Below are 16,884 nucleotides of genomic sequence, written 5' to 3'. Positions count from 1 at the left end.
ACCGGCCACTTTACTAGTGATACCTTGCTAGTATCCGGTTGGACCCGCTTTGGCTCTCAGAACCTTTTTAATTCTTTGTGACAAATTCAACAAGGTGCTGAAAACCTTTCTCTGAGATAGTGGGCCATATTGAGTTGATAGCATCACACAGTTACTCCAGATGTTTGGGCTGCATGTCCATGATAGAGATCTATTATTCCACCACAACCCAAAGGTGTTCTGCTGGACTGAGTTCTGGTGACTGTGGAGGCCATCTGAGTACAGTGAACTCATTGACATGTTCAAGAAACCTGTTTGAGATGATTGGAGCTTTGTGACATGGCACATTATCCGGCTGGAAGTGGCCATCAGAAGATGGATACACAATGCACAATTGTTACCAAGGTTCACAAAATGTGCCAAGACGATATCAGTCACACTAGTACACCACCAGCACCAGCCTGAACTGCACCATTCAAATGTTACAGCAGAAATTAAGACTAAACAGACCAGGTGATGTGTTTCCAGTCTTGTACTGTCCAGTTTTGGTGAGTCCATGTGAACTGTACTTTCAGTTTATGTACTTAGCTAACGGGATTGGCACCATCTATTTGAAGGTTCAACATGTTTAGAAGTGCTTTTCTGGGAGTTGTTTTCTACGTCACTGCTGGCTTTCTATCTGCTGAAAGCAGTGTGGCACCACCAACTATGCCATGTTCAAAGTCACCTAAATCACATTTTTGCCCCGTTCTTGTGCTGAATTTGAACTCCAGCAGATCGTCTTGATCACGACTTACTGCCATGTGATTGGCTTGTGATATATTTGCATTAGCAAGCATTTGCACAGAAGTACTTAACGAAGCGCAGCTCACAAAAACTGTACAGGAATATAATAAATCCACAGCAGACCCAACAATTTGTTCATGCTTTTCAGCATACACTTTCTTTATTCACAGTTGTCGTACTTTACACGGTCGACTGCAGCTTTTCAGCTCGCAGCCGAACACACACCAACAACAACAATCAGTCAGGACCCAGCACTGGCTTTAATGCTGGTGCGACGTGATCGCTGATGCCACTCAGGTGTGTCCGCCTCGCTGCAGCCACGCCACAGACCATGCCCCGCCACAAGGAGGTTATTTCCTTAGAGAGTGTCTGCCTGAATTGTACTAAAGCTTGAATTCATGCATTATTTCACAAGTGCCTGCTGACAGTCTCCTAGGCCTCATATTAGCTCATTTCGGTCACTGTACCTATTAACTGTGTTTGGTGTAATTATCTAATACATGTAAATAATGATGCTGACACAATATTAAAGAATTCTTGCTCCAGTTTGGATGAATGCAACTCATGTAACCAATAAAATGCGAACGATTGCATTGTGGGATTGCTACCAGAAATCTTTCCACACAGTAGCAAAGAAATGGATCGATATTTACTGTCAGAATACCGATATAGCGGTGGACAGCAAACAGAGTCCACCATCTAGGGAATAAGAACTGATTTTAGACATGAAGCTAAAGTTTTGCTTGACTTGGTGTTGTGACTTTCTGAGGTCTTTCCTGGTTGCTTGGCAACATATCTGTGATGACAGATCTCCAGTAACCTTTTCTTTGTATTGAGAGGGAACCATTACACTAATTACACTGAAGTGACGAGTTTAGTCAGAGTTTGCACATTATCTGCATCTAAACTAGGGTTAGATAGTTCATCAGCTTACTACCCAAACTTTAAACCTAAGCTTTACCTCACTGCGCAAACCTTGATATTTCACAAGTGTTCAAATTCATTCTAAATCTCAAACAGTAACCTCATGTTTTCTGTGTGGGTAAAAATATTTTTTAACAAAATCGTATTAGTATTAGTTTAAAGCTGAATTAAAAAAGATTTAATTAGGAGCATTGCAGACTGTTTTTTCGAGTTTCCTTAATAAATTTACTCTAGTTAATTGAAGTAACTTTATCCAAAGCATTGTTAAACATGGAGGGCACATTAGGAAAAAAATGGTTATGTACTAAAAAAATATCAGGATGTAGTTTTACATTTATATGAAAAACAAAGATATCACTCTTGCCTGAATTAAGGAACAATAAAAGCCTTGTGTTTTTTGGAAATTATAACTGATGTTTGGTGATACAAATTAAAAAATGTTTGCAGAAAGCAATGATGTTTATTCCAGCACAGAGTGCAAAAGTAATTCCTCAAATATCTCACAGCAACACTGCAGTGCTCTGGGTCTCTCATCAGCGATCAATATGCTAATTAGCTCTAAAATTTGAAGCGAGATGAATCTTTTCTAATCTCCGTGAAGAACGTGCTGTTCTGTCACTCATTGATGAAGGCTTATAATTTGCCTAGCCTCGTTTTATTGACACGGAGCAGGGATCGGTCTGGTCACTGTCGGGAAAATGTCATGGATCACGTTAACGATCGACACGAAGACTCATTCCCGCAGAGCTCATAATTGCTTTCTCCTGCTGGGCAATTTTCCTAATGATTAATTCTATTTTTTACCCACATAGAATTATTCTTCCAGATAATTCTGTGAAATGTCTGATGTGTTTGTCTGTTTTGTTTTTCAATATTTATCAGTCCTTCAAGCATCTGGGTTGAAGGATACCTGTTCACAGAATCGTAGCTCAAGTTAAAGTTTGTTTATATCATAAACGTGGTTGATATTTGATGATTTCATTGGTATGATAGCACATTTGCATGTAGCTCTCTTCTAAAGCAAAGATAAATCAAGTGTCAGAAGCCCCAATTGTAAACTCACACTTGGTTAAAATGCATCATGGCACTCGGCTTTTAAAAGAATTATGTTTTATATCTGTATAAGTGATGGTAGATTATAATATTGATCAGGCTGAAAGTTTGGTGGAAACACTCCTTAATTGTAGTTAATATTTGGACATCTGAAGTGTGCTTTGAAACTGTTGACATAGCCACAGGGAGTTTTTAGTTTTTATCGATTTGAATGCAGGAGAGTGGGCTAATCTGCCATCTAGTACTAATATAATTTTCTAAAATAACTACTACATGAAAAGCCAATTACAGTTTGAAGCACATGAAACCACTGAAGGAATAAAAATCATTTCAACTTCCAGAAAAAAACATTCCACTTTGGATAGTATCCTGTCACTGAAAAAGTGATAAATGATATTGTTTTCTTGTTTTAATATATGATGCGTAACTCTTTCTGTGATTACAACAGTGCCCCAACAATATCCACAGAGCTTGTTTTATTGGGATTAGCAAGGCTACTAAAAGTATTTCTAGGCATTAAACTGAAAAAGGTTAGTAGGATCCCTGACAATAAGTCTAGGCCCCCATATGGCCCATAAGCTAAAGCTGAGATTTTTCTTTTCCTGCAAGTTCAGGAAAAACCAGGAGCTCCTTATTAACAGTATAAATTTCATTCACGTTATTAAATTGTTTATTACTGTTATATTACGTGGTTCTGTTCATTTTTGCTGAGTTTTAAAAAAAACTTTTCTGTATGTAAACTATCAATGTGTCCACAGACAGAACATTCAACCTGCAGCATGTTAGCAATGTCACAGGGACTCCAGTGACCACAGATACTGAATGTTTGCTCCAAGTGTGTCTCGGCCTGGTGGTCAGATCCCCAGCTGCTGAGGCTGTTGGGACATGGAACGCTATCTTTCTGTTGGGGGATGAGCCTAAGTTGGTGTGTGAGGCTGAGAAATATCAACTAAAGATAGTCGGGCTCACCTCAACACACAGCTTGAGCTCTGCAACTAGGGTCCTGGAAATGGGCCAGACTCTGTTCCACTCTGGAGCCACCCTTAGTGAGAGCCAGCAGACAGGGATGGGTATTCCTTTATTCCCTGTCTCATAACCTGTATCTCAGAAGAGGGTTTTTTTTACCTGCCCTTTGGCTCAGGGGGTGGTTCCTGACATTTATCTGCACTTATTCACCAAATAACTGTTCAGAGCACCCAGCCTTCTTGGAGTTGCTGGGTGGGGTGCTGTAGGATGCCCCACCTCATGACTCCATTGTCCTAATGAGATCATTTAATGCTCACATGGGCAATAAAAGTGAAACCTGGAAAGGCGTGACAGGGAGGAGCAGCCTGCCTGACCCGAAACCGAGTGCTGTTCTGGTATTGGACTTGTGTGCTAATCACAGCTTGTCCATAACAAATACTATGTTTAAGCATAAGGGTGTTCATAAGCGCATGTTACACCAGGACAACCTTGGTCACAGGTCAATGACTGATTTTGTGATTGTATCCTGAAGTCTTTGGCCATATGTCACGGACACTTGGATGAGGAGACGAGTTGAGCTCGACTCATCACTACTTAGATGTGAGTTGAATCAGTTGGCAAGAGCGGATGTTGGGGATGTTGGACAGATATATTTAGGGTGCACAGAGCTGTGGCTGCAAGTAGGTGCCTGTCATGTTGACACTGTGGTCAGCAGCACAGGAGCACCACAGGGAACTGTGCTGTCCCCTCTTCTCTTCACCCTGTACACCTCTGACTTCTGCTACAACTCTGAATTATGCCATATTCAGAAGTTTGCAGATGACACGGCCATCATGGGGTGTATCTGGGATGATCAGGAAGAGGAGTACAGAAGTCTGGTGAGGAACTTTGTCGCATGGAGTCACACAAACCACCTGCAACTCAACACCTCAAAGACTAAGGAACTGGTTGTGGACTTCGGGAGGTCCAGAGAAGGTCCACTGCCGGTTCAGATAGAGGGGGAGGAGGTGGAGGTGGTCAACAAGTACAAGTACCTCGGGCTGTGGGTGGACAATAAACTGGACTGGTCATGCAACACAGAGCACCTGTATAAAAAAAGCCCAAAGCCGACTGTACTTCCTCAGGAGGCTGAGGTCTTTTAACATCTGCAGGAAGCTCCTGAGGATGTTTTACCAGTCAGTGGTTGCTGGAGTACTTTTCTATGCTGTGGTGTGCTGGGGGAGCAGCACAGCAAAGAGGGACTCATCCAGGCTGGAGAAACTGATCAGGAAGGCTAGCTCTGTGGTCGGCATGAAGCTGGACACTCTGGTGACAGTGGCAGAGAAAAGGACATTAAAGAAACTGATGGACATTATGGACAATGCTGGGCATCCTCTGCACACGGCCATAAACAACCAGAAGAGTCTGTTCAGTGACAGGTTGCTTCTCCCCAAGACAAGAACTAACAGACTTAAAAACTCCTTTGTCCCACACGCCATCAAACTGTTTAACTCCTCTCTGGAGGGGAGAGGGAGGGGAAACAGGAGGACAAAGGAGGGGGGAACAACTAAGCTGTAGTGCCTCTTCACCTCACTGTACAATACCTTGTGCAATACTTTTTGTAAATAGTCAACAGTGCAATAGACTCAATACTTGAAATGTGCAATTCACTTGTATTTTATTTTTTATTCCTATTTATTCTATTTATCCCCTTTGTATATTTTATTTATATTTGTCTCTGTATTTATATATATATATATATATATATATATATATATATATATATATATATATATATATATATATATATATATATATATATATATATAATTCTGTAACTGTAACTTCGGTCGTTGCTGTGCTTTTTGGAAGTCGAATTTCCCAGAGGAACCCACCCGAGGGATTAATAAAGTTCTATCTTATCTTATCTTATCTTATGTTGCGGTAATCCCCGAACCAAATGGTGAAGCCATAAAGCTGAAGAAGCAGACTTATCGGTGTAGGCTAACTTGTGGGACAGATACTGCCAGACCAAGTGCAATGTGACTCAGGTGGTAGCTGAAGCAAAAACACAGGTCTGGAGGACTTCAATGAGGCAATGAAACAAAGTGATTTTGGTAAATATTCACCCAATTCTGGAGTGGAAAGCTATACTATACTCACACAGTGTACAGTAAAAGTAGAAGGATTGCCACTGACTTCAACTGAGGATATAGCTGAGCAGTGGAAAGAATACTCTAAGGATCTCCTCAATCCTGCTGACACACCTTCTGTAGAGAAGGCAGAGTCTGGGGACAAGAGGATGACTGGCCCCTCACTAGTTGTTACTGATGTAGTTACGTTTGACTTGAGGGCCATCAGAGGCCAGGAGAGAGAAGAGAAAGCTAGCACGGCCAGCGATGAGACAGAGGCTAACTATTATAGCTGTACACTAACATGACTGGGTACTGGATTGACTTTGCTAGCAGCGAGAACTTGCAGACAACAGGAGTGATTGTAGAGCTGATGTGATGCAGCTCCTGCTCCTGTGATTAGACAGTAATCAGGACACAACTAAGAACAAACAAAATGACAAAGACACAACTGCATAAAGTCAGAGTCTGAAATGCAGAAAAACGGAAGAGATTTGAGATTTAAAGCACATGTAACAGAAGCTGTTTAGCTTGCAGAAGGCAGGCAAGAAAATGATTGGGCTAGAGCGATGACGACAAAATTAAGTTTGGCAGGCTGGAAAAACGGAAGTGAAGTAAAGAATACACTAACAGCCTGGACGGGAATGCAGGCAGAGGAGTGAATGCAGATCTTCTTTATTGAACTTCATAAGCTTTTGTGGTCTAAAGACCCAGAAAAACCCTTTATTGTGTAAATCAGTCTATTGTAGCTATGAAGCCTTCCCGTCTGTCAAGCTAATGTTAGCATTAAAACAGCATCACTGTCATCACTATTGTTAACAGTTGTTGTTAGATATTTGCAGAGATATTCCCCTTAAAAACAAGACTTTAAACCCCAAAGCATACTCTGATTGTTGTGCTCCACGTGCTCTTTGCCTACCTCAGATATAAAATGAGTGTGACCAATATAGTTTGCTCACCAAAGCAAAACTAGGCAACAGTGGTTCACAGCACTAAAAGCATTTTTATGAAATGGTTACCTGTCAAATAACCACAACATCATATCAAAGTGTCCCAAAACTGAAAATCATGCTGTCTAAAAATGCAGCATGATTTTTTAGACCTGTTGCTTTATGAAAATCCCTTATTATAGTTGTCATGACAATAATAACCCTAAAGGCCCTCTTGCAATCGGATCAAACAGAAGCACATAAAACTGTACTTATGTTATGCACGGGCGCGCGCGCACACACACACACACACACACACACACTAGACAATTCAAAACAACGTGAGCTATGGTGCTCTGTAAAAGCTGTAATCTGAAAATATGACATCATCGCAACTTTGTGTTTAAAGTCAGCAGGTGAATCCAAAACCATTCTGCTTACTGTCAGCAGCAGAGGACGGCTCTCCTTGACAGCTCCCACACAGCCGAGGCAGCCAATCACCATGATGATCGTCCCCACTGCGATGAGCAGGTTGGCTGCAGACAGGGAGGGAAGGGATGATGACAGGGTGGCGAAGTTCCCTTGGGTCACTGAGAGCCAGACCCCGACGCCCAGGATGCCACATCCTCCCAACTGCAGTGGAAACACAAATAGATGTAAAGCTATCAGTGTGCTGGCAGTACAGGCAAACATGGTAAAGTCTAAAGTATTTACAGATATGTTGTTATTTTCCACTTAGTTTTTTTTCTCAAAAGAATAAATTAAAAACTGGTTGGAGCATGCAGATTAACGAGGGAAAGCCAGATAGCGAGGAAGTGAACAAGTCTGAGGAATGTCTGACAAAATCACCACATACAAGTTAAAGGCTGTGCTGTGATTTCAGCTATGCTCACATGTAAAATGATTAGTCACAGAGAAAATTAGGAGTGACAATACACCTTTTTCATTTTTTTTCCTCACACAGTGAATAGCCTCTGCAAGGGAAAAGCCCACAAACACACAGCACGTGTACATCCAGCTCATCCACAGATGCTTCTCACTGAGCAGGGAAGACAGAGAGAGAGAGACACCCGCAGGGTGACAGCAAGTCCTCACACCAAAGGGGCAGTGCTGGCAGCCATTTAACCAAAAAGTAACTAGATTTGATCTTATGCATTCCTTTTTAGTAATTTAAGGGATATAAAAGTTGTTGCTAAATCTAAAAAACTGGCAAAGGGGAACTTAAGTGTGATGAGGACTTGCTCTGAGTGAGAGACTGAGATCATTTATATTCCCATGCTGAAAAGTTAATTCATGAATGGTCACATTTAGGCACAAATTTATGTTCACCAGGGTATAATTGTACATACAACACAATAGTGTCTATACTAGTTGATAAAAGAGTAGTTCACCATCGTGTGATGGATATTTGTGGCTAGACAGTGGTGTTCTGATTTAAATCTTTGGGGCAGAAAATACTTCCCCTCCTAGTAACATGTCCAAAGTAAACATACAAGGAGACTCTCTGTTCCTGTTTTTTTTTTCCGTTGTTGTTGTTTTCTCTGTGGGAGAGAAATGTCAGAGAACTTCTGTTAGCAGAGATATGATGAAATGCACCCAGGTGTACGTGGCGTGGTCAATATCAGAGCGAGACACACTGTGATTGCAACATGTTCTGTTAATCTTTGATATATTTATTGAAAACCTTTTTGGTTTTGTAAGACATCTGGGCCTCAAAGTCTCCTAGCAAAAGTGAACCTGCAGCTCACTGCCGATTTCCATCACATGACCGACTGCAGTCAGTTGGGACGAGCGTTTGAAGAATTCAGTTGCTCTGCTGCAAAATCTTCACTATTTTCAGTCTAAAGCCAACTTGGCTCCTTTGAATTTTTGTCCTTAAGACCCAGAGCATGTTTGCTTCAAAGACACAGAATGATTGTGGGTAAAGAAAGGTTTTTAGATGTGTTTTAAAAATTGGGTAAAGGGAAATAATATACACTCTCTACGGCCTCATGACAGAACTCCCAAAGGCGATAAGACTCACATGGCTAAATACATGATTATTGTTTCTCCCCCCTCCTGTTTTTTCCTATTTCTAGCTATAGCACAAGATCTTATTTAATGAGCTCTTCAGCCAGAAGTAGGGCAAAGTTAAAATTAAAAAAACAGTCAAGTGGAGCTCCAATCACTGAACGCAGCTTTCTCTTCAACCATCTACCAAGGCTGGGAGGTTTGAGCAGCTCACAGATGAAGGGGCGTTGGGTCACTATTGCTTGCAACAGACCTTTATTACACCCCAGAGTGTGTTCTCTAATCATGATTGGCTGCACGGAGAAGGGCAAAGGAAGAAAAGGAAAAGCTGATAATAGATGGTGGTGGTGAACATTTTAAGGGCAGATACAAAACCCTGCTAGAGGATGTGAATGCACTTTATTTCAGTTCAGAAAAAAAAAGAATACTTTGCCAAATTACTGGTATCTTTTGCGTAAGTGTACTCAAACATGAAAGAACAGGGACAGAAAGAATCTCATGTTTGACAAATGTGCAAATACACTGTGTTGGCACTACAGATGGCAGTTGTTATAGATATGCTGGGTGGTGCTTTCACTTGGTGTAGGCCCTCGCTGCTGTATTGTATCACTTACTGTTCTTCTTAAAACACAGTGTTGTAGCTTTTTAATTCTTGTTCTGTGCTTTGTAAATTTTATGTGTGTTAAAAGCACTACATTAATAAATTGTACTTACTTATTTAATTACCTGGTTACAATGGGGTGAATATGCTTGTTAAATTAATCAAGTCATACTAATTGTAAGAATCCTTGAACCACAGGCCAAAGAGAAGAAGTGGCAGCAATTTTTCACTCCAGTATATTTATTAACCAGAGAACTGGACATTTTTTTTTATTAAATCAGAAGCTTAACTCTTAGCCTTGTACACTGTAATTGAAAAACTTAAAAAATATTATTTTTGTTATCATCCAGCCGGCCTTTACTCAAAAATTCTATTTAATTTCGCAGATTTTTTTTATACTGATTTAGTGCTCAGTTCAGATAAAATAATTATTGTAGGTAATTAATGTAGATGTTGTAAATAACAGCCTCAACACATCATTTAATTTTGTATTAGACTGAAGTGGCTTCTCTCAAAATGTAAATAAGCCTGTCAACTCTTTAATCACACTTTGAATCTTGCCCTGAACTGTGGCATAGAACTTCATTCACCAGTAATTCCTGAAAAACCCTCTTTTGTTTGAGCATTTCTTAATAATAATAAAATTACAATAATGGATTACACTGCAATAAAGAATACATTTCATTACAGAAAATGTCTTTCTGAAAGTGCTAGAACTAAGGTTAACGAAGTGATTCCATTGTTATTTTCTTCAGCGTTGTGTGCCAACACAATGCAGAACAGCTACCAAAACTTTACTCCTACAGAACCTGATTATTTTGATAATAGTGTAACATACGAGAAATCACAGATTCATGACTGTCAAATCTGGACCTTAAAGCAGACGACACATAAATTAGAGAGGAAAGGCCATTGCACTCACTGTGTGTACAAGATTTTTTGTTTGGTCTGGAAAATATAGACAATAAGTCCTCTATAAAGGATTGATCAAGGAAAACATGAACAGCCCCAGGTTGCATCACAGATAAAATTGTAACACTGTTAACACTAAAAATACTGTTAATAATGAAGGACTGCAATGCACAAATTGGAGTCTGAAAGATAGCAATTTGTGCATATAAATGGGGAGTCTTCCTCACACACAATTAAAGAGTTCCATGTTGGGACCAATCATTTTTTACATTACATGTTTCCTTAGACAACGTTAACAGAAAACACCGCATACATTTTTTCCTATGTAGATGACGCCCAGCTTTTTTAAATCCATGAAGCCAGATGATACGAATCAGCTAGTTAAACTATGGGCATGTCCTGAAGAAAAAAATGCCTGGATAATCTTTAATCTTTCCTATTTCTAAATCAGCTCCTATTTTGGATTCGAGAGACAGACACTCTTTAATTTTCAGATTAGAATCAAAACTTTACATTTTGATAAAGCTTATAGCTAGGGCTGGATCAGCTCACCCAGAATCCCCCCTTAGTTATGCAGCATTAGGATCAGGCTGTTGGGGTTTCCCATGATATACTGCTACTTCTTCACTCATATCTTTTCATTCTCTGTTTTCATAACCCATTGCTGTATTTATTCATTGGCAATTACTAACCTCTGAATCTCTCCCCTATAGAGTGCCTTTTTCTCTTTCTCTTGCGGCAGAGCAATTTGTTGAGCGTGGCTGGAAGTTTCTTCCTATTGCAGGGAGTCTTTCCTTCCCATTGTCGCCAAGTGCTTATAGGGTGTCGAGTGATTGCTGGTCTGTCTTTCTAATATTTTAAGATCTTCACCTTACAACATAAGTGTCTTCAGGTGACTGTTGTTTGACACTAAACAAATAAATTTGAATTAAATTAAATTTAAATGAAGATGAAAAAGTTTTCTGGTCTTTCACATGCTTTGTACTTTGAGTATACCAAAGGACATTTTCTATTCATATCTCTTGTGCATATTTGACCCTGTGCTCCTATCTATACATTTATATGTATATAAATATATATGATAAATTTATAAATTTATAAGATTCAGACTTGCATCTTGCTATAACTTGTGCAGAAATGTGAACAGCTCTAAACCACAACATTTCTGTTTAAATGAGACTATTTAACTAACTCAGGGACTTGGATATGAGATTGATGGGTAAAACTAACCTTGAATTGTCACAACAAGGTGAATGACACTCATTAAATGGCTACAGTTATAGAATACAGAATAGTTTTAGAAAAACTGATAATCAAACCACCATCATTTATGAGAAGCAAAGGTCACATCTTACATACAGTCTAAAATTAGATATTCCATTTAGAGTTAGCTAATAGAGAGAAAGACGAGAAAAGCATTTTCACTTGATTAGCAATGTTATTTACCTGTCAGTTCAACCTAATAATAATAGCATATATAGCTGAATACTGAGTAAAATATTTAGTATAGTCTTTAATTAATTTGTGCAGCAACTTCGACAAACTTTCCCTCCATCTAGCAGCTTTTACAGGCAGTTTTGCGTATGCTGTGATCAGAAGTCATCTTGATTAGCACCCATCCCCCAAAACAGCAGCTTAAATCTTTACAGTCACACCGATTTGCAATGTTGGAATTGATGCAGCCATCTGGACTGCCTCCCTCCCTAGCAGCTACTCTCTGTATTTGTAGTAGAGCCTATGAATCTGGCAGCTGAACCAGGTCCATGGCTGTGGATGATCTGAATGTGAGAACATACAGTTTTCTTCAATAAACACCTATTAATTAAACGCCCCTGATGAGATCTGAAACATGAAAAACAACCTATGTACAGTGGAACAGATGTATCCACACTGATCCACAATGATTGTTTGAGCTCACGATGAAAGAGTGTCTGAAAATTTCTTCTAATAAAATATACATGTGCTGTGGATGTACTTGACTCCTGAGTTTTGAATTCAAAATACAAGTGCATGTTATAATGATTTTTCTCACATATGAATATCCAATCTCCTTGCACTTCTGAGCGCTCTATCCACAGAATAGATCACGAGTTCATATACTTTAAATTAAATATATCACTTTGATTTAAGCCATTATCTAAATTCTCTTACATATATGAATAACATGTAAAGTCTCAAGGGCAACGATTAGCCAGGAGAGAGATTTCACGGCCAATGTGCCAAAGGATGTCAGTTTGAATTCACATGCTTCATGTATTATATATTCTGAGACACTTTGATGTGTGAATCATGTATGCGGTTTGACCGAGAATCCTTCTTGCTAAATCTGCTCTCATAGTCAAAGCCTAGCGGTGAGCTTTAAAGGTTGCCTGTTCAAAATGTGTCTTACACTGTTGGTCTGTGTCACTTTATCACATTATTTGATTTATAAACGTGGGAGTGGAAAACCTGGAGTTAGGACTGATCTCTGCACTACACTTTCTCGATTTACCAAAAAAAATGACCACTGTTCGAGGTAACAATATTCATTATTGGAAAAACATTAGAAAAAGCCTCAGAGTCAAATCCTAGATAATTCTGATGACGCATATTCTTGCTTGTGGAAAAATGAGATAATCTCAGTAACATTGTTGCAATTGTGTTTTAGAGGATTGTGATGTGACTGTGCAACCCAGGATGAGGTAACACAGATACTGGATATTGACTTTGGACTCTAAGTGTTTAGTCAATGTTTCCTAAATTAGATGCACGGCACTGCAAACTTTGATGTAAAGAAGTCGTATTTTTCATGTGTGCATTGGTGCAGTATTTGTGTTAAATCCATGATTTCTTTTCAAATGCAAAATTCAAAAGTGATCAAGCTGTTGACCCCAAATCTCCCATAAATGTTCAGTTGGCTTGAGATATGGTGACAGTGAAGGTGACAGGATATGACTCAAAAGTGCATTCTGATCATCTGATAGCGTTTTCAGTGAGAGAAATGTTTTGTCACTCACCCAAAAGACTTCTTCAGTCTCAGCTGACTGCAGGTTTCCCCCAATCTTATAAACAGTACATTTGCACAATGATTGAACCTAGCACCACTGAAGGAACAAATCTTGTGTATACATATAAGACAAATTTGAATCTTTTAATCATGTCCTTTAATAACAAATACTAAAATGTATGGCAGTTTGTACTAAAACCACATTGGTTTTCTGAGTGTGCATTGATTTCTTGTTTACTCTGACACAGCTTACATGCAACCACATGCAGTGATTTGCTGGTATATCAAAGCAGTGAACATGACTGCATGTTGATTGTCTAATTGCACCACGCACTGCACTTGTGTAAATCAGTTGTATTTGGTGTATTTGCAACAACATTGTTTCAGCATTCATTTGTTCCTGTTTTTTCCTGGACTTTGAACATCTGTAGAGGAATTAGCTAAAACAAAGCTACAGTACACTAAATAAAAAACATCCCAGTTTCTTACCAGTTGCTTACAAATTGCCATTGTATTTTGCTCCAGTTTTATACCACTGCTTTTTATCTATCAAAGACAGATAAAAAGTATTATCAAAAAATTGGCACTAAACAAAGGAATAAATAAAAAAGAAAGTGAAAAGAAAGTGAAAAATACCATAATGCTTCACCTAGTCATAATTTTAAAATACCCCTGTCATGCAGGTTTAAAGAAATCAATAGCCATTATCAGCTGCCAATGAATAATTAAACTGGATGTCATCGTGTTTTAGGGCAAAGATGAGGCACACTTTGGTGTCAAACTATGCAGCAAGAGCAGCACATCAGTAACCACAAATTACTAAGGCCATTTAGTAGTTGGATGACATCAACTTTAAAGTTTTCATATTTTGGACCCTTTGGTGTCACATTTAAAGCAGGGGTGTCCTTTTTCAGTCTGTAGCATTAATGCTGTGAAGAGGCAAATCTTAATTAAAACCATTTTTTTCTAGTCCTTTTAAATCTGACCAAATAATTTTCAATAAAATCAACAGAGTAAAATTAAAAAGTAAAAAGTAAGTGAAAGAAAAGCACCAAACTCCAAAATGGGATACAAAAATTTTGTGGCTTATTCCATCACCACACCCACCATCCAACATGCAGACTTTACGATTTTCACAAATGAACAAGTTTTAGTATTGATGTGTTTCTGCAAAATGCTGTTACTCTACAAAATGTAGTTCTTCAATAACAATTTTAATTTAAAAAATCGAAATAGTATCCAGGTCAAAATGACCAGGCTCCAAATATGATTGTGCCCTAATTGACCAGATTAGGTTGTTCTTTCCACACAATATAACCAGTGTTTAACTCAGACATGTATAAGTCTGTAAAATATCAACATAACGTGCCTTAGTAAGGTCTCAGTACACTAATAGAGGGATGAAACACCATTCTTCCATTTCATCATTTGTGTATTGCTGATGATCATGGTTCTAATGTCAATACAAGAGCCTATTTACATGATCATAGGACTAGTGTTCTGGTGATAGTCAAGGATATAGTATATGAGTCACATTGTTGTCAGGTTTATGGAAGACGCGCCTGGCCGATCATGGTTTGAGACTCAACATCAAGAAGACCGAGTGCATGGAAGCTGGCCCCCAAACTGATGGCACCATTAACATCGACGGGGAAGACCTGAAGAAGGACGACCAATTCAAGTACTTGGGACTGATGATCAGTGGCGACGGGGATATCCATGCGGCATTGACCCGTGCGAGCAAGGCACACGATGGAAATGCGAATGCTCAGGTGGTGTCTAGGCCTCACGCGTTGGGACCAAGTCATGAATGAAGACATCAGAGAACGGCTCGGCATCGCACCAATCATGAAGAAAATGTGCGAGGCATGGCTACAGTGGTACGGACACGTATTACGCTCAGAGGACAGCTCAGTGGCGAAAACGGCAATGAGGCTTGAGCCTGGTGGCCAGCGACCCCGTGGCAGTCCGAAGAAACGGTGGATAGATAAAATAAAGGAAGACACGAAGATCGTCAATACCACCCCAGAAGACGCCTTTGATCGTGCCAAATGGAGACGGATTTGCCGCAAAGCGGACCCTGACATGCGGGATAAACACTAGAAAGAAGACTTGTTGTCAGGCTTATTGATCCTCAAGCCCTGTTGTTCTGATCACCTTGCCCCAAAATATTGATTAGCGTTCCTAAAACTGAAAAATACAAGTCTTCATTATTGCTGTGGAAGAAATGCAGAAAACTTGATGTGATGCGACAGACTATTGTATTTATTTATTGCATATTTAGAGTATATTGTAATTTCATTCAAGGCTCAGTATAGCCTTTCCTTACTGTTGGTAGCGTTATGAAGAAACTCATAAACTCAAGTACGACAAACACCCACTCAGAGGATGTCAGTTCAGTCTGTATTTGTAGGGGGAAGACTAAGGTTAGGGCCTTATATTTGTCCTCTCACTTTAGGTGTGTGTTTTCTCTGAGGGATGTGCCACTCAGGCTCTTCTCAACTTTGCTTTTGTTTGCCATAGCAGCTCAAATACACACACACACACACACAGACACACACACACACACACACCTATAAGCTGCAGTGAACTCATTTGAAATAGGCAACAGAAAGTACACTGATGAAAACATAAAGAGCATATGTGGCCAACACAAAATGTAAGTGTCAGAACTGAACATAATGTTGGACTCTTCTTTGTGACTGAATACAACCACACATCTTCCTCCTTCACTCCTGGAGAATAAGGGTCACATTTGCTATGAGTGATAGAGGGAGAAACCTGCCATTTTTCTCAGGTGAACCACAATCTCTTGGTTCTGAGGATAGTAGCTTGCTCACTGACTTTCTCCACAAACTACAAATTAGCTTTGACCCTCTATCTGTTGGGTTGTGCAGGTGGTGTACATTTAGGCTTTGTTGCGTAAAACACCTGCACATGTGGTGGCTTTTTAAAAAATGTTTTAATGCAAGTCAGGGAGAACCAACCACATCATTTATGTACAAAATCAACATGGAAATGTGTTCATTTTTTGGTCTATATAGAGCTGGGTTGGGTGGTGCTTTTTCAAAGCATTCTGCACCATAGCAGTAGCTATTTTACTTAACACAGAGCGAGTTATTATGTAACTTAATGGAACTTTGAACTGATTAGCCCAGAGAGAAACAAAATGAAACTTTAACATTTTAGACTTTAAAGCCATATGACCTACTTGCAAGATTAATTGGAATAATATCTTGGATAGTTAATCACGCCATCTGAACTGGCCAAAAGCATTTTTGCATCATTTTTAGGGTCAACACGTTTCATTTGGTTCGTATTTACATGTGACATTTTTATCTACACCCAGCCCACACACTTCTCTGGTGTCAGTATTGAACAACTTTTGTGAACAAGACACGAATGCCAGCATAAAACTTGCTGCCATGTGGCTCCAGATTGTGGAAACTGCTTGATAATATTTTGTTGTACAAGAAAAAATAAAAACCATTGGGGCATCAAAGTGTGAAAACAAAATCTTGTGCAATCTGTGCTAAAAACAAGTTTCCATGCGCACTTAAAAAGAAGTCAGCTTGCAAAGCACGAAAAAGGATCAAAGTTCAATTAATCCATGGTAACATATTCGTG

General features: G+C 39.4%; 1 protein-coding gene across 2 annotated transcripts in view; it reads right to left on the bottom strand.

Moving 5' to 3' along the window:
* Positions 1 to 16,884, bottom strand: part of tspan4a (tetraspanin 4a) — a 172,598-nt gene that overhangs the window by 49,515 nt on the left and 106,199 nt on the right. For both annotated transcript variants that reach the window (XM_082535689.1, XM_082535688.1), the window contains one exon: positions 7,190 to 7,381. In XM_082535689.1, the coding sequence (XP_082391815.1) occupies positions 7,190 to 7,381 (192 nt within the window). The remainder of the gene's footprint in view (positions 1 to 7,189; positions 7,382 to 16,884) is intronic.

Source organism: Aulonocara stuartgranti (assembly GCF_965226115.1).
Source record: "Aulonocara stuartgranti genome assembly, chromosome: 1".
Taxonomy (NCBI): Eukaryota; Metazoa; Chordata; class Actinopteri; order Cichliformes; family Cichlidae; genus Aulonocara; species Aulonocara stuartgranti.
The sequence above is the reverse complement of the archived record's forward strand: the minus strand, read 5'-3'. Positions and strand labels throughout refer to the sequence as shown.